General features: G+C 38.0%; 1 protein-coding gene across 1 annotated transcript in view; it reads left to right on the top strand.

Moving 5' to 3' along the window:
- The first annotated feature begins 18,078 nt into the window (after window positions 1-18,078).
- The window catches only part of LOC134542613 (rho GTPase-activating protein 20-like), a 927,095-nt gene continuing 925,112 nt past the window's right edge, over window positions 18,079-20,061 (top strand). The window contains exon 1 of the mRNA XM_063386995.1: window positions 18,079-18,845. Coding sequence (XP_063243065.1) covers window positions 18,624-18,845 — 222 coding nt within the window. The 5' untranslated portion in view covers window positions 18,079-18,623. The remainder of the gene's footprint in view (window positions 18,846-20,061) is intronic.

A 20,061-nucleotide genomic window follows, 5' to 3' on the forward strand; every position in this document is an offset into this window, starting at 1 on the left:
ACAGGAAAACGGAATGAACACACAGTACACACAGGAAAACGGAATGTACACACAGTAAACACAAGAAAACGGAATGTACACACAGTAAACACAAGAAAACGGAATGTACACACAGTACACACAGAAAACGGAACGTACACACAGTACACACAGGAAACGGTACGTACACACAGTACACACAAGAAACGGAACGTACACACAGTACACACAGGAAACGGAACGTATACACACAGTACACACAGGAAACGGAACGTACACACAGTACACACAGGAAACGGAACGTACACACAGTACACACAGGAAACGGAACGTATACACACAGTACACACAGGAAACGGAACGTATACACAGTACACACAGGAAACGGAACGTACACACAGTACACACAGGAAACAGAACGTACACACAGTACACACAGGAAACGAAACGTACACACAGTACACACTGGAAACGTATACACACAGTACACACAGGAAACGGAATGATCACACATACAGTAGCGGAAACACACAAGCTTAGTTGGAAATCAGAATACAAGAAATAAAAACATTAAATTTTTACTTTCAATATTTAATTACTTCTCAACATTACACAAATACAAGTAAAAGAAGCCATTATTGTATGTAGCCTGCTTTCCTCAGTTCTTTGAGTATGAAGGATATTTCTTTGATGCACGAATAGTTTCCTTCACAAAGCGAGCCATGTAGAAGTCTTAGCCGGTCAACCATTATGTTTGGATCTTTCCATGATGTGTAATCAATCTCTTCTACCACCATCTTACTTGCTTGTTTATTATAAATACTGTCAATATCACAATCATCCCAGTGATCATAATAAGCATTATCAGATTTATTTATTATAACACGACGTTTCCAACGTTTCGGTCTCAGGACATCGCCACATTCTTCGATCTTGTCAGCTCTAGGTGCTTCATCACAGTCTATACCTTTGTCAACAGCCTCAGAGTCACTGTAACAATCACTGTAGAAGACATCCTCTTCACCCAGATTACCGTATGAATTCGCTATCGATGATGTCGAAGTGTCTTCATCGTCTTCATGCTTCCTTTTTAGGAGTCCATCATTTTTACAAAGAATGGAGGATCTACTGAATATAGGCTTGAATGTATTCTCACTTTTCACGGTGTTGATACTGCCATTAGTTTCAGTCTTCCCGAAGCCATTAGCATCCTTCAATTTAGGTTCTTTCTCACGATCGGGTGAGCTAATACCATCACGCTCAGGACAAGGAAAATTATTGTCGTAATGCAGATCACTCTTCTTTAGTCTAGTGGATCCATCAGTGTCCTCTATGCCGTAAGTAGTCTTGACTTTACATGTTCTACCATGTCTTTTTAAGCTGTCAATTCGTGTTAACAACCTGCTACAACGATTACAGCTTAACATGTTGCGTAGTGGGTTTCTAGCACAATCATTCTTCCCATGACGTCTAGCATTCCTTCTCATGGCAAAATCCTTGCCACAGTAACTACAGCGGCTTCCTTCCGATTCAGCTGCAGATAACAAACCACGATCCATGGTAGCTTCTGTGACTAATGCCAGATGCAAACTAAGAATTTTAAATTAGATCCAATACTTAAATAGAAATTTTTTCATATTTCATCAGCGAGAGTTAATTTATCTCATACAAAAGTACTTGCTGCAACTAGTTCTGCTTTTCAACAACTGATGACGTCACGTATTGCTTGCAGGTAAAAATTATATTTAGTTCTTTAATGCAGGATGCGGGATGCTCACTAACGATCGCAAAAGAAAGATGGCTTCGCTAGACTCCAAGGAAAAGGAAGTTCGTCTTGCATGTTGGTGCTCCACAGATGTCTCATGGAGTTATATTAATTTGACTGAGTAATGATATTTTTTAATTCCACCTGATAAAAATATTGCAAGTTTTGATTTAGTAGCAGAAATTATCGAATTAAATGTAACTCCAAATAAAATGACATGTCTCATTAAGAGTAAAACTCCTTCATGGAGAGATCGGTTTCTCAGAATAGTCAGATACACTTGAAGAAACCACAGGAATGATTGCAAGAACACGGGAAAAACCATCAAAATATTGATAAGAATAATCAGGAGCACACGGAGAAAAACCATCATAATATTGACAAGAATTATCGGGAGCACACGGAGAAAAACCATTATAATATTGACAAGAATTATCGGGAGCACACGGAGAAAACCGACATAATATTGACAAAAATTATCGGGAGCACACGGAGAAAACCACCACACATTTTCTTGGATATCATTAAATTTAAAAAAAAATTAAAAATAAAAATAAATTAATAAAAAATTTAAAACAAAAAAAATCTACAAAAAAAATACACAAAATTCTGGCTTGTACTAAAACTCTATCATTAGCAAAGATAGAGTTTTAGTACAAGCCAGAATTTTGTGTTTTTTTTTGTAGATTTTTTTTGTTTTAAATTTTTTATTAATATATTTTTTTTAAATTTTTTTTTAAATTTAATGATATCCAAGAAAATGTGTGGTGGTTTTCTCCGTGTGCTCCCGATAATTTTTGTCAATATTATGTCGGTTTTCTCCGTGTGCTCCCGATAATTCTTGTCAATATTATAATGGTTTTTCTCCGTGTGCTCCCGATAATTCTTGTCAATATTATGATGGTTTTTCTCCGTGTGCTCCTGATTATTCTTATCAATATTTTGATGGTTTTTCCCGTGTTCTTGCAATCATTCCTGTGGTTTCTTCAAGTGTATCTGACTATTCTGAGAAACCGATCTCTCCATGAAGGAGTTTTACTCTTAATGAGACATGTCATTTTATTTGGAGTTACATTTAATTCGATAATTTCTGCTACTAAATCAAAACTTGCAATATTTTTATCAGGTGGAATTAAAAAATATCATTACTCAGTCAAATTAATATAACTCCATGAGACATCTGTGGAGCACCAACATGCAAGACGAACTTCCTTTTCCTTGGAGTCTAGCGAAGCCATCTTTCTTTTGCGATCGTTAGTGAGCATCCCGCATCCTGCATTAAAGAACTAAATATAATTTTTACCTGCAAGCAATACGTGACGTCATCAGTTGTTGAAAAGCAGAACTAGTTGCAGCAAGTACTTTTGTATGAGATAAATTAACTCTCGCTGATGAAATATGAAAAAATTTCTATTTAAGTATTGGATCTAATTTAAAATTCTTAGTTTGCATCTGGCATTAGTCACAGAAGCTACCATGGATCGTGGTTTGTTATCTGCAGCTGAATCGGAAGGAAGCCGCTGTAGTTACTGTGGCAAGGATTTTGCCATGAGAAGGAATGCTAGACGTCATGGGAAGAATGATTGTGCTAGAAACCCACTACGCAACATGTTAAGCTGTAATCGTTGTAGCAGGTTGTTAACACGAATTGACAGCTTAAAAAGACATGGTAGAACATGTAAAGTCAAGACTACTTACGGCATAGAGGACACTGATGGATCCACTAGACTAAAGAAGAGTGATCTGCATTACGACAATAATTTTCCTTGTCCTGAGCGTGATGGTATTAGCTCACCCGATCGTGAGAAAGAACCTAAATTGAAGGATGCTAATGGCTTCGGGAAGACTGAAACTAATGGCAGTATCAACACCGTGAAAAGTGAGAATACATTCAAGCCTATATTCAGTAGATCCTCCATTCTTTGTAAAAATGATGGACTCCTAAAAAGGAAGCATGAAGACGATGAAGACACTTCGACATCATCGATAGCGAATTCATACGGTAATCTGGGTGAAGAGGATGTCTTCTACAGTGATTGTTACAGTGACTCTGAGGCTGTTGACAAAGGTATAGACTGTGATGAAGCACCTAGAGCTGACAAGATCGAAGAATGTGGCGATGTCCTGAGACCGAAACGTTGGAAACGTCGTGTTATAATAAATAAATCTGATAATGCTTATTATGATCACTGGGATGATTGTGATATTGACAGTATTTATAATAAACAAGCAAGTAAGATGGTGGTAGAAGAGATTGATTACACATCATGGAAAGATCCAAACATAATGGTTGACCGGCTAAGACTTCTACATGGCTCGCTTTGTGAAGGAAACTATTCGTGCATCAAAGAAATATCCTTCATACTCAAAGAACTGAGGAAAGCAGGCTACATACAATAATGGCTTCTTTTACTTGTATTTGTGTAATGTTGAGAAGTAATTAAATATTGAAAGTAAAAATTTAATGTTTTTATTTCTTGTATTCTGATTTCCAACTAAGCTTGTGTGTTTCCGCTACTGTATGTGTGATCATTCCGTTTCCTGTGTGTACTGTGTGTATACGTTTCCAGTGTGTACTGTGTGTACGTTTCGTTTCCTGTGTGTACTGTGTGTACGTTCTGTTTCCTGTGTGTACTGTGTGTACGTTCCGTTTCCTGTGTGTACTGTGTATACGTTTCGTTTCCTGTGTGTACTGTGTGTACGTTCCGTTTCCTGTGTGTACTGTGTATACGTTTCGTTTCCTGTGTGTACTGTGTGTACGTTTAGTTTCCTGTGTGTACTGTGTGTACGTTCCGTTTCCTGTGTGTACTGTGTGTACGTTCCGTTTTCTGTGTGTACTGTGTGTATACGTTCCGTTTCCTGTGTGTACTGTGTGTACGTTTAGTTTCCTGTGTGTACTGTGTTTACGTTCCGTTTCCTGTGTGTACTGTGTGTACTGTGTTTACGTTCCGTTTCCTGTGTGTACTGTGTGTATACGTTCCGTTTCCTGTGTGTACTGTGTGTACGTTCCGTTTCCTGTGTGTACTGTGTGTACGTTCCGTTTCCTGTGTGTACTGTGTGTATACGTTCCGTTTCCTGTGTGTACTGTGTGTACGTTCCGTTTCTTGTGTGTACTGTGTGTACGTACCGTTTCCTGTGTGTACTGTGTGTACGTTCCGTTTTCTGTGTGTACTGTGTGTACATTCCGTTTTCTTGTGTTTACTGTGTGTACATTCCGTTTTCTTGTGTTTACTGTGTGTACATTCCGTTTTCCTGTGTGTACTGTGTGTTCATTCCGTTTTCCTGTGTGTACTGTGTGTATATTCCGTTTTCCTGTGTGTAAATTACGTTTTCCTGTGTGTACTGGGTGTACATTTCGTTTTTCTGTGTGTACTGTGTTCATGGACTATATGACTGACATTGTTCATGGCCCGGTCTTGCGGTCCGTGCCTTTTCGTTGACGGTGCTTCCAAATGTGCTGTCTTTTCGAAAGCGGTGCTTCCAAATGAGCTGCCTTTTCGTTGGCGGTGCTGACTTTTCGTGGTCGGTGCTTCCAAAATGTGGTGCCTTTTCGTTGTCGGTGCTTCCAAATGTTCTGTCTTTTCGTTGTCGCTGCTGTCTTTTCGTTGTCGGTGCTTCCAAATGTGCTGTATTTTCGTTGGCTGTGCTGCCTTTTCGTTGTCGTTGCTTCCAAATGTGCTGCCTTTTCGTTGGCGGAGCTGCCTTTTCGTTGGTGGTGCTGTCTTTTCGTTGATGGTGCTTCCTTTTTATTGATTGCGCGTAGTACAAAATGTAGTGATTGAATATTTACTAGTTTATCACCTCTTGGTGTTACTAAAATATTTTTTAAGGTTACTTGCTCCTTTAGAATGTATAAAAATGTCACGATGGATTAATTGAATATAATTAGCTAACGACGAAGGTCAAGTGTTCCTGAAATGACTAGCCTATACGTCTGATAATGACATGACTCGGTCTCATGGACTGAAGACAATTGTTCTTTATGTGCGGTTTTGTACATGAACGGCTTATAGGTTATTCAGATTATTCAAAAATTAGACTTTCATGATAGGCTTATCGTCACTGTATTAATTCTTTGGTTAGGTATATTGACTTATGATTAATAAACTCCGCGAAAGGTAACGGAAAAAAGAATTTAAAATTTATTTAATAATTAGGTACAACTGTCACTGGTCAAGAATCGAACCGTGGACATGGATCCATCGATTCAATTTGTAAATTAATAATTGATTTTTTCGGAGACTATTGGAATTTTTCCCGCATTTCTAACTAAATAATTACATGATTTCAACATGGCGGTCAAATTTCAAGATGGTGGGCACCTCAGCAATAATAAATTATTACTGCACTGTAGCATGTTAGAATAGAATTTGCATGATGGTAAGACAAGTACACACAATATGGTGACCTCCAGCAGACGAAAACATGATGGTGGCAATGACCACTAGCATGTACTGAACATAAAATGACGGATCCGTGATGGACATCAAGGTCAAAGTCAAAGATCAATGTCGAGGTCAAATTTCAAGGTTAAGGTTAAATTTCAAGGTCAAGGTCAAATTTCAAGGTCAAGGTCAAATTTCAAGGTTAAGGTCAAAGGTCAAGGTCAAGGTCAAAGGTGTGGTGACGTCATACCAGCTGATGGTAAATACCTTGTTATTGGTGGAGGTAGGTCAGTCTGAAGGTGGCTTCTGTGGAGGAAGGATCTGTTGATTTTATATTTTTTGCCCTCGCCGGTTTCGAATCAAGGACGGGAATCGATATAAACAGAATTCTATTAAGTTAATTTTTTGATGAATTTTGAACTTTTTTTTCATTAAAATCGGATAATAAATAAAGATTTTAAAGATGGCGTCTAAATTTAAAGATGGCGACCATAACGATAATTGTAACATTAATAGGACCCAATATGGCGGTCTTAACGAAAAGTGTAAGAATGATATGGTACTCAACCAAGATGGCGGGTGTAACGAAATATGCAACATTTATATAATCCAAGATGTCGACGGTAACAATAACTGCAACAGTGGTTTTTAAGATTTTTATTTAATTCGATTATTTAATTTTTTTAATGATTTTTAAAATTTTTCCCGTTTTTCTAACATAAAAAATTGCGGATTTTCAAGATGGCGACCGTAACGAAAATTGCAACGGTGACGTCACGATTCGAAGTTGATGGAAATTACTAGAAATACAAAATGGCAAATGGATTAGCATGGATTAACATATGGATTAGCATAGATTGGCATACGGATTAGCATAGATTGGCATACAGGTTAGCATAGATTGGTATACGAATTAGCATAGATTGGCATACGGATTGGCATAGATTTACATGGATTAGCATAGATTGGCATGGATTAGGTTAGGTTAGCATAGATTAGCATATGGATTAGGTTAGGTTAGGTTAGCATAGATTAGCATATGGATTAGCATAGATTGGCATGGATTAGGTTAGGTTAGCATAGATTAGCATATGGATTAGGTTAGGTTAGGTAAGGTTAGCATTGATTAGCATATGGATTAGGTTAGGTTAGGTTAGGTTAGGTTTGGGTAGGGTAGGTTAGGTTAGGTTAGGTTAGGTTTAGTTTAGTTTAGTTTAGGTTAGGTTAGGTTAGGTTAGGTTAGGTTAGCATAGATTAGCATATGGATTAGGTTAGGTTAGTTTAGTTTAGTTTCGGTTAGGTTAGGGTAGGTTAGGTTAGGTTAGGTTAGGTTAGGTTTGGTTTAGTTTAGTTTAGTTTAGTTTAGTTTAGTTTAGGTTAGGTTAGCATAGATTAGCATATGGATTAGGTTAGGTTAGTTTAGTTTAGTTTAGGTTAGGTTAGGTTAGGTTTGCAAAGATTAGCATATGGATTAGGTTAGGTTAGGTTAGGTTAGGTTAGCATAGATTAGCATATGGATTAGGTTAGGTGTGGTTAGTTTAGTTTAGTTTAGTTTAGTTTAGGTTAGGTTAGGTTAGCATAGATTAGCATATGGATTAGGTTATGTGAGGGTAGTTTAGGTTAGGTTAGGCGTGCGAAGGAAGTACCTACGGGCTCCGACCAACAGCGCTTCTCTGCTGTTAAGTATTAGGAGATCAGAACTTGAGAGGAGGTAGTAATAAAAACTTGCCGGTGCCGTTTCGCGACGTGGAAGTAGAGCGCGCCAAAACACACGGTTGCCTGGCCGTATGTATCCGGCGTTCATAACACGTGTAGAAGTAGGCTTATATTCGTTACCTCCTGGCTGTTTATTACCGCCTAATACTTTTCATAGCGAGACGTCCTGTCGAGCTGGTCTGTCCGTCCTCCTCCGTTCGTTCGTTACGTAACGGGACATTTTTCGTGCGTACATGGCTGATGAACGTAACGGGACACTTTTTCGTGCGTGTATGGCCGGCGGAAGTGACGTAATCCAACATGGGTGATGAAGCGAAGCCTTAAGGTGTCTGGATCGGATCCCCGGATCCCCCTCCCTCCTTCCCTGTCCTCTACATACCAAATACATTTACTATTATACTGAACCGAGGTGCCTGATATACACGTATCAACACCAGCAGTGGTGATATTTGAAGCACCAACACAACTAGTAACAGGGGCGACCCGAGAAAAGAAAGAGGTCAAAGTTTTTTGTTTCGGTTTTTGTTCCATTATTACTGTAGATAAATTGCTAATAATGTTCAACTTTCAAAACAACTGTGTTCCTCATGCTGTGTAGGTAGTTCACTGACTAAAAACAATAAATTATTTGCTAGTAACATGGCCATAAAAAACTATAACGCACAGCACTTAACCACAGTCTACAAATACGCGCAAATTAACGGAATAGAAAACAAAACTGAACCAGGAATGTAGCCAGTGTCGGTGTCGCACAGATGCGGTGTTTAGTTTTGCAGCTGCCTTGTAACTGAATAACACAGAGCTACGTCAACTCATTTCACTGCGCAGTGCGCACGCGCATGGTGTGCCTGCCAACCTCCTGCCTCCTCCTTAAAAATATCCTTAAAAATGGAGGGGAAAAAAAGTTACGCACAAAATAAAAGATCGTGGTATCTATTGCTTGCAGTTTTGTTTTTCTCTTTTAATACCACGACCAGCAGCACGTTGCAAGCGAAGCCTCGGTATATAATGCGGTAAAATAATAGGAAGTTTTAACTCGATGTTTTAGTGCAACCGCGCACGCACAATGCCAGCTTTACATATTCGTAAGTTACGAATCGTAACACAGCAATCAACAAATCTATAGAGATATTCAGTAAAGAGCACAGTAAATTACGGGACAAGAGATAAAAAAAAGGACACGCGCGCACATCAACAATCATTTGTTTAGAACGTTTATCGCATATATATAATTATATATATAATTATTTTCCCCCCACCAAAACAGTGGCGGAGCTTCCGCTCCTGCCTCAAGAGCAGTGGCCCCCACTACAACCCTGGCCACGGGCCGAACAGACCCGCGAGTGGTCGAAGGGAGCTCTCCCAACGCCTCCTATAGGACAGGCCTCAGAACAGGTTGGTGCGGGTGCTCTGACGTCACGCAACTTTGGCATTGTCCCTCCGCGCTGGAAGACATTCCACTGCGGGCCAGGTAAACGCGTACCTGTCAGTGTGTTCCAAACCTAACTGTGAGAGGCACGAAGCCTTGCTGTGAGAGACAATGGTGTCAATTAAATCGCTGTTTAATATTTTAAATATGTGCGTGTAAGTAGAGTGTGCTGTAAAAATGGTGAATAAATGTTGCGTGCCCAACTGCAAGGGAAACTATCCGGGCTCTTCGGCAGTGTCGGTATTTAGCATACCGAAAGAAGAAAAACTACGAAAAAAATGGTTATCAGCAATACCACGGGATTTTGAACCTTCCGTACATTCGAAGGTGAGTATTACATACTTCAAATTACATAATATCAGTAACATTTGCGTAATAACACTTAGGGTAGCAGCCTGATAAATACTCTCAAAATAACAATAATTTATTTTTTGAATCTAAAAATGTATACATAACGTCATCAAAATGGTTTGAAAATTTAAAGTAAAGTTATTTTTTTTAAAATCGTGTTTGCAATAATTACTTGACGATGGATACGCGTTGTTAGAATTGCTTATTTTACCCGCATTCCTTCCAAGCAGGCTACGGTTTACTTACATAATTCTTTTAAATATTATTCTACTTTTAGAAACTAGCATATTGCCGTCGGGAAACGCTACGCTAATTTCAGGAGTTATGACTACAGCGCTGAAATGATATAATACTTCTATTTGATAAATTTTAAGCGAAACATACTTTCGCCCGTTCTCTAGTGTACACACATGACATTATTTTTAATGCAAAAAAAAATAGTTTTTCTAAATGACACTCATGACATAGGGGAAGTAATTAGCTACAATAATATAAATGTTACATTTGAAAAGCTCGACGTTTAAGTAAAAGCCTTATAGTAATGAGTAAAGTAATTTTAAAAGAGGAAATGGATAATTATAATCCAGTGTGTGTAAATAGGCTTGGTATAGAAAAGGTAAACTTATTTTTTTAATTCCAACAAATGAACATTGTTACTTTTATTACAGAATGACTTTCACGACATTTTCAATCTGATCTGTACACAATATTTACGTTCATACTCCATAGTGATTACATTTATTAGTAATTGAATTTTTGTCCATGTCACAATTTTGACTGTTGAAACATTTTATGAAAGTTTCGAAAAATTTAATTTAGAGCATGAGATTTAATTACTGAAACTCGCAGTGTTTGTTTCGCGCTGACCCTATATAGCTGAACAGCACAGGTTAATGTAATCACAATATTTAATATATTTTTAAATAGACAGAGAACCAAATTAAGGTAGGCCCAGTTAAGAAAAGAATGACGTAATTGACAACACGGCACACATTACAATTATTTTCCTAGTATTCGACTGTAATAAAATATTAAATATATTGAAAGTACTAACATTAAATGAACGCCATGTTTTAATTGTGTGGCGAAATTATTTCTAATTTGTGTTTTAACTTGAATATAAGGTTGTAGGTGTTTGAAATGAAATCAACATTTTTTAATTGATCTACATTTGCCGTAAATACACAGGAATTAACTACAATTTCGATTCTTGTATTACGAAATTTACGTCTGTAAGAGATTTATTGTTTGCTATGATAGCACTCCAATTCCATCATAGCTCACATTCAGATGATGCAATTATTATATATTTTCTAATTTAAAGTGATCCTTGGATTGAAGATTTTCTTGCAAATCGACCTTATTTTGTGCAACTAATAAAAGTGAATGTTGATAACTTGCCAGTCCTGCTGTAAAATAATAAATTTTTGAGCCCTGCCGTTGCTTTTAAAAACTCGTTTTCAAATATGCCTACTTCAATATAATTTACGTGAAAAATGATTTGGCCTATACATTAGCATTTATATATTCTCGCCGGGGATTTCCTTTAGTGCATAAAGTGGCAACAGTATGCTTCAAATATTGGAAAATTTATTAAAACCGTCTTGGTTAATAATGAAAGTTGCAATTGTGGAATTACAGAAATAATGCAGTAATTAAAGTCTGTAGCATCACTATGTTAAAATCATATTTCAGACCAAATTTACAATGTGTTCTATATGTTAATGAAATTATATTCATAAGATAAAATTGCAACCAAAATTATTTATTCAGTATAAAACTTATCTTCAATATTGTCGTAATGTACCCATTAAGAGTATAATCTTTCATAATACAATAAAACTAATATAGAGAGGTGTTCTAAATAAACATCAATGTTTCACTATCGTAACTTAATTCATTATAAATTATTAAACTTGAAGTATGAGAATCCACACGAGAGTTATAGTTTATAACCGATTTTCAGAGTCACAAAAGTAATAAATAAATAAAAACATATAAATACAAATTTTTAGAATCAAAGTTACGTTAGGCTAAAAAAATGTTGGTTAATAGAAAAAGATGTTACCATTATGAAAAGCACTTGCATGTATTTTTTACTTTCACTGACGAAGCGGATAAAACATAAACTAAATATGTCACGTCTGAATTATACAAAATTTGTTTTTTGAAATATCTTGTATAGAAAGTTTTATGATAGTTCGCGGCGTGTCATGTTGCTAAGATGTGATTAAAGAAATAATAATATTCCGAGCAATAACTTCTTTTAAGTGCCCTAAAACGAATTACATGCTTTTATCGGTTTACAGTTTTTGAAATTTTCATTATTCCACGGAAGTTTCAGTTGCCAGTTTAACGTGTGCCTTTGTGTTGTCTTTTATACGTCGATATACAAACCTGCGACTATAATACTATGCAATTCATATACTGATATACTAGCGTGCAATTCGTGAGTTTTTTTTTTTTTTTTTTTTTTTTTCAGATCTTAACGTATGGCAAAACGACTCAAGCTAGACAATTATTGCAAAGAAATGTCAACATTTTCAGGGAAAGTATGTGCATTCAAAAAAAAAAAAATACTTTTTCTTTTATGAAGTGTACGATGTGAAGAGTAAAAAAAATTCTGTCACTGATTATATTTACAATTTTATGTCATGGATTGCTAAGAAGCGACTGATTATAACCGATACGTGACAGTTAAACGAATTATGAACCAAAATTATCACCAAGCTATATTTACAGGCACTGGTTTATTCAGAACATGTAGACACTTAAAAACAACTGATTTTAAAAAGGGATTTTGTGTCTTTTTTTAAAGGTATGTGAACTACACTTTACGGATCAGCAAATCAGACGAACAGCTGAATGTTTTGATGAAAAGACTGGCAGGAAGCTCATTGTAGCTCTGAAACAGCCACGCCTACACGAAGGGGCTGTCCCATCAGTGTTTCCTAATTGTCCTGAATACTTGTCAACAAATGTGTCCATCCGAGAAAGCCCCAACAAGAAACGTCGTAGACTTGAGGAAAGTCACACTGCTGCTGCATTTGCTGAAAGCCTGAAATTCCAACAAGAATATGCAGAAAAATTTGAATTTTCGTCGACTGAGGGATTAATGAAATGTTTACAAACTGTGAAAGTTCCCGATAACTGGTCTATTGTGCAAAGGGAAGGTAGTGTGTTTTTTCTTTTGTTTGACTGTTCAACTATTCCTTCTGTTATCAGATGTGCACAGGTAAACACAAGTTTGGAACTTTCAGCTTTTTCAAAATATTCTGCAATCGAAAAAGTAGGGGCATTGGTATTTCCAATGTCAGTTAACTCTGTCTATACAGTTTGCGATGCACTTGTTGCATTAGAATCCGATATGCGAGAAGAAGAAACTTTATTTTTAAAAATTACTGAAGTAACGAATTTGTTAGATAATATTAAAAGTTTAGTAGATGAGGATAAACGTAAAATTATTACCTTCATTTCGGAACAGTTGACATTGCTAACCTGTAATAAGCATCACTACAAATACTCTCGTGAATTCATTGTGCTATGTTGTCTTTTCCACTCAATTTCTCCTCACGCATATAAGTTTTTTAGGCAGTCAAGTTCTTTGATTTTTCCACATCCTGGCACTTTAAACAGACTTTGTTCAGTTTACGATGTCAACCCTCTGTCAGAGCAGTCACAAAACAATTTTATGGCTTATATCAAACAAAAGTCTGGTTACCTTGATGTAAAAGATAGGAAAGTTTCTCTGTTGGTGGACGAGATACACATAAAACCGTTTCTTGATTACAAAGGTGGAAATATTCTTGGCTTTGACGTTAATTACCAAAACGCAGCTACAAGTGCTTTCGTCTTCATGATTCAAAGCATATCATCAAGTTTCAAGGATGTGGTCCATGTCTTGCCTGTGAAGACAATCACAGCGAATGTGTTGTTTGATTTTGTGAAAAAAGTCATCATTGAATTAGAAGCTAATCTGTTTCACGTATTCTGCGTCGTAACAGACAATAATGCAATCAACAGAAAAGCGATGTCTTTTTTTGCAAGTCCCCCAAAGCTGAGCATTGTTTATCAGCACCCCTGCAATCATCAACGACCTCTGTTTTTTTTATTGACACTGTACATTTATTGAAGTGTGTGCGCAATAATTGGTTAAATGCAAAAAATAGCGAAAATTGTATGTTTTATCCAACATTTCCCGTGCCTGCTTATAAAACGGTTACACTTCATACAGCCTCTCTGAATGTTTTGCGAAAACTTCATGTTTTCGATTCCGAGAATCTCGTCAGGTTTGGTTACAGTCTTAGCATCAAAGCTTTAAATCCAAGTAACATAGAGCGTCAAAATGTGAAGTTTGTGCTTCAGATTTTCAACGTGTTTGTAGCATAAGGACTCAAATTAGTTGGTGAGAAAAATGGTTGGGCATACTGCTTGACGACAGCGACATTCATACACATTGTGTGTAAATGGTTTGATATAATGAATGTCCGCACGCCATTTAAAGGAAAACACAAACGAAATGTTTACTGTGAACCACTAACAATGGAAAATGATGATGTTCGAATGAAATTTCTTTGCGAGTTTTTGGAATGGCTAGAATTTTGGGAAACAATAAAATGTGATACAGGTACATTCAGCAAAGAAACACAGTTTGCACTGAAACATACCACGCACGGTATCATTGAAGTAACCAGATATTGTGTCGAGGAACTTAAAATGGACTACGTTCTAACTGGAAAACTTCAAACCGATGCCCTCGAAGATAGATTCGGAAAGTACAGACAACTGTCCGGTTCAAATTACCACATTACACTAACACAGCTCTTTGAAAACGAAGTGAAACTTCGAATCCAAAGCTTTTCAAACATTGTTCTCAAATCTCCGATGACCGTTACCGAAGCAAACCATTCACAAGTGAACAATCTGAATCAAACTGAGATAAATAAATTTATCTCATGTGTTTCTGTCACTGATGACGATATTCTCAGTTTAAAACCAATTCTTCCTGTTCTCACATAAATTTCAGGCTACTGTGTTTATGCTGTTTTAAGAAAAATCAGATGCGATTGTTGTGTGCATGCCATTTCACTGGACAAATCTCTTCATACAGATGCCAGCCTCGAATTTATTAGTGCTCTTGACAGAGGAAATTTAAAATATCCAACGCCAGCCGTAGTGAACATCATTATTCATAACTACATTGTAGTTTCTAAATTATTTTCGCAGGGAATCAGTGATGATTTCTTTAAAGTTTTGAACCAGCGATCTTTGGCGTATGAACTTACTATTGCAATACTTGCTGCAAAGGAAATCTACTTAGAAACTGAAACCTGTTCTGAAGTACATTCGCCAGAAAAGATCATCAAACTACTGTTGTGGCCATCGACCAACATCATTATGAAGAACTACTGTACTAAAAGAAATAATGAACTCTTGAAGTCGAAGCAATACAACACATCACGCAAGCTTCAAACACTGACGAAAAAATGAAAAGATGCAATAGATTCTAGTTTTTTTTAAATTTAATTTATTACTAAGTATAATATTTTGTAAGAAATTGTATTACACTGGTTTAAATGCGAATGTAGTGTATTGTTTGTGTATAATTTGGATAGTTCAAAATATTTTTTCTTTGCACTACGAATATTTGTAATTTTTTGAAATGATGTGTAAAATAAGTAATTTCCTGTATATTATTTTGTTTAGCCTGACATTTTACTTATATTTTCATAAACTACTGTGTTGAATATAATATTTATTTTACATTTTTATATAGACCTAAATTAATTGGTCATAATTATTGGTTGCATAATTTTCTATGACTTGAATGAATTTTCAGATCATTACTTTAAGTACATATTTTATCTTCAAAATTGTTGTCTTTCCTTACGCATTTTAAACATGCACATACACTGCTATGTTTTAAGTGTGAAGTCGTTTAATTTATTATGTAATACTGATAGTAAGAATTTGAATTTGTTTGTATCATCACTGTATATATTGACGAGTTTAAAAGTGAATTTACGTATATATCATTTTCATTTCAACTATATGAATTTTTCTGCGTATTTTTTAATATACCATAGTAAACTTTTTAACCTCTGAGTAACTACAATAAACAAATTTAAGTAGTCTTAGTTCTCCCAAATATTCTTAATTATTTTCTAAACAAATCTATTTCATAACCAAAGTATTTATAATGTTGAGGCATATTTAAAGAAAAGTTAAATATGTTAAGAACAAAATATTCTTGAGTTATTAATTTTTAGATGTAAGTATTATACACAGCTATATAAATACTAGCATTTATAATAGCTAAACGTATACTGAAACTAATAATTTAAAATTTTAGGGGACAAATATACTTATTTTCCCACTTACTTAAAACATGGAGTTTTATATTTTCACCTTTTATCAAGTTTTTGAAACTATATTGTACAAAAGTCTTGTTGGCAGGAGAAACAAAAAGTTCGTAAAACATTGAACTTAACCACTGCAAAAAATATATAGTTATTATTAAACTGGTAATATTGTTCACATTTATTGCAATAATTGTAAAACAGTTACATATAGAAGAACCACAGGTAATCAACGCCTTACTCAGCTATGTTTAATTAAAAACATGTACGAAAATAGTTACCAAATTTTCTTGAGATAATCGCCGTCTTAGATTGGATTATATGTACTGTACGTTCATTTTCTTTGTTGTTACACTTGTCAAACATGCGTATATGTAAAGAAGTTATAAAAATTTCATAAACATAATGTTAAGTGCAGTATTCGTTCCACACACGATCTATAAGGTGAATATAAGATAATTCGAAGGCAAGCTCTGGTGAGAGCGCGATGCCCAAGTTTCCTGACGTCACAAACCGGTTCCCGGGCCTGTCCTATAGGAGGCGTTGGCTCTCCTCTCCCCGCCTGCAGTCGGCGTCGACGCATTTGACTACGTGGAGCTTATCCACGCGGAAAAGTCGCGCCTCTTCTCCTCTTCTCGCTTAGCTTCGCTTCACGCAAGTGGGCGGAAGAAAAGTATATTATCATATATACATAGTTACGTAGATTTTTTTTTTAATTTTATTAAAACTCTATTGACTTCGTTTTACCAATTTTTTGGTACTTATTCCAACATAAAAGGGGAAAAAATGGTGTATTTTTACCTCCGGATCTATAAACTGGAGCATGGATGTATGAATATAGAGTAAGAAGTACCGTCATTTATGACATACAAAAAATAAAAGAATTGATTGTGAGGAAGATTGGGGCTGCACGTTACATGTTGTCGTTAGAACCTTGTACGCTGCTCCAGTTTACTTTTATCTGGAATCTTTCCAAGCTACAACTACTGGACCCCACATAGCATGTTGGCTTGCAGAGTTATATTAATTTGACCTGCTGTACAGGCCTGCCATGATTAAAGTTGTTTCAATGATCTTGTTAAGGTTAAATTTGGCGAATCAGCACAGCTAAGACAGAAAGAACACCATAAATTCAAGCTTGGCATACGTTTGCAAGGTAACATGCCAAGCTTGCAGAAAGCTGGTCGTGTGGATATGAGTATACGTTATTTAGGCTTGCCTTTTAAGTTATTTGAAATAATCCGTAACGCCAATTCGCTTTTGTGAGATTGGTTCTTCTGTGGGTATACAAATTACCATGGATGCTAACATGGTAATTGTGTGAAGCCTTTTTCTTCTTCAGCTAAGTGTTGCGCATATTGGTTAGACGCCAAAAACAGTGTGAAAATAGTTTTAAATGACAATTTTTTTTTTGTAAAAATTATTGTTTTTGACGACGGCAATTCTAATTCATACTTACTAACCATCGTTTTCAAACACCATTTAGGCAATGTTTTGGCTGGGACAAAATGGCGATCTGGTGATGGCGAGGTTAAAAAGTGACTTAACTACGTCACAACATGCCGTCTCCTTGCAATTCCTAACTCCATGACAATTTCCCACGTTACACAAACTAACGTGGGGGGAAAAAAAAATTCTACTGCCGGCTGAGCTGTTTCCACCCACTTGTTTCGTCGAGTAGTAACGGTTGTCTGTCGTCGCACCTACGCTGCAACCAAGGGGGGGGGGGGGGAATGCGTTGGCAACTTAACCGGCTATTCGTTTTAAGACAACAGTGCTACTTCTTCTCTACCTTGCTGGCAGCTACCTCAAGAGGCTGGTCGTCAAACCGGTGCCGTACTGTTAGCGAGGGGGGAGGAGGTGGTCTAAAGGACGCGAGGGTAGGTCCACGAAGACGCAGGGGGAGAGACGGGGGTGTCTCGGAGTGACGTCACCCTGCAATGTGATCAACAGGTTGGCGAGCGAAGGACGGCGGGAGGGGGCTGGCCGGGGAGGGGGTGGGAGGGAACGAGAGCGGTGCTCCGACGCCAGCGCCGCGCCGCGGGAGGCCGGCGCAACACGGCGGCAGCGCGAGCAGTTCTGCGCAGCCAGCGAGCAGCCGTGGAGCGCGCGTGCGCGGAGCTCCGGCCTTCAGCGTGTCGCGTTTGACCGCCCGGGGGGGAGACACCGTCCGTCGGCAAGTTCTGTTCCCGCGCTCGTTCCGGTGTTGACGCTGATTCCAAACGAACGTGCTGACGTGAAGTTCCCGTGTTTTGCGTGCGTGCGTGCGTGTGTGTGTGTGTGGGCCTCAACTAATTGGATTAATTTAAACTACACGTTATAACATTACTGTCGCAGTACAAACCATGGATAGTGCGCGATTACGTATCATCAAAATTAACCTGTGAAATTATTCTTTCAGTTGCGAGGAAATAGTGCTGCAGCTTAAGCTGGTTACTTTAACTAGTTAGTGGTGTTAAAAGTTGAGAAAGATTGGCGGATTTTTTTTTTCATTTGCCGGTGTGTGTAAACTCATACCCAAGCCACTGAAACATTAACGGTGACCCGTAGTGTTGTTGTTTCTCCCGGAGCCAGCGATAGAGCAGTGCCGGGACTGCGCGGGCCCCCCACGATGGCCGGCAGCCTGTGAGAGCCGCGGCATGGAGGCCGGCAGCCACGACAGCGGCGAGGCCGCCGTGCGGGAGTCGCGCCGGGCCAAGCTCGGCCGCAAGCTGTCCCGCCGCCTGTCCCTGGTGGCCAAGGTGCCCAGCTTCATCGGCGCCAAGCTGGGGCCCAGGGAGGCCGCCCCTCGCGAGCGCCCCAGGGAGGCCGCGCGCTCCTTCGAGATCACCACCATAGCCCCGGACAAGACGCAGAGAATAGTGAGTCGCTCGGCGTGCCAGCTGCTCGTTCAGGGTTCGTCGTGGCCTCGTGGTCCACGGACCACCGCCCAGAAGGCCACGGGTCTAATGGACCCTGTGCCTAACGGGCCACGCGCCTAACACCTTCAGAGATTTTATTGACTCATACGACGCGTTTTCACCGGACTTTGTTAGCATTCAATTAAAACTAACCCATAAGATAAATTAGCAACGTAGGTAACAGGTTATCTTAAAATTAAAATTGATAAAATTTTATGTTTTTTTTTTGTCAAAATATTGGGGGGAGCTCTCATTAACCCCCTTTCCGGGGGCTCTGCCCCTCAGAAGTAACACCCAGGGCCGCCGCTGCCCGTGGTCCGACTGCTGTACTCGGGGATCGAACCGCGGCCCGCGAAGTGAGGGCCACCCAGGGTCTTGTAAAGGAGGTGGTCCAGTATGACCGATATGTAATTTTTTAAGAGCAAGTTTTCTTTACGATCGAATTTAAAAAAAATGGTGGTCACACTTAAATCTAAAGGAATAGTAAACTTTTATAATTCCATTTGAAGAAAACTGAAATTTTATTCTTGGCTTGTATTTCATTGTTTTTAATACTTTATTCTTAATTCAACTGTTACGGATGATTTCTTTGAAACAAGTCATAAATACATATAAAATAATGTTATGAAATTCATGAATCACACATGTCAAGTTTGTATGAAAGAAATACTTGCAGTACCACGTGAGCAAACCGGCATTAAATATACACTACTTGAAAAAAAAATACATAATTTCTGACTTTTCTGTGTATGAGACATAATGGCGAGGAGATACGTTATTGTAACCCACTAAGGATTAAAATAATCCGTCCAAATTAATCTCTCTCTAACCTTATACAACTAAGTTGCTGTAATTTTATTATTCAGTCTTCTCTTGGTTTTCTTTCTTAAACCCGTGGAGCGAGGGGTCCCGACTTCTTGTACCTTCGCCCTGGCTACATGTCTGCCAGGTGCCAGTACCTGTATGTATAACAGTCAGAGGTTATAAGTAGATTGCGGCAGCAATGAAGGAGCTCAGGCGACTGTGACTGTGTGCCGGCTTGAACACACAAGCGGAGTTGCGGTGGGGCTCGAACCCGCGCTATGGTGCGTGTGGAGCCAGTAACTGCAATGTCACGGGACATGTTTAGCACGCTTCTGAAACGATTTGTTCTCAGGTAGCCACGCTCATTTGTTTC

This window comes from Bacillus rossius, assembly GCF_032445375.1.
Source record: "Bacillus rossius redtenbacheri isolate Brsri chromosome 9 unlocalized genomic scaffold, Brsri_v3 Brsri_v3_scf9_1, whole genome shotgun sequence".
NCBI classification, from domain to species: Eukaryota; Metazoa; Arthropoda; class Insecta; order Phasmatodea; family Bacillidae; genus Bacillus; species Bacillus rossius.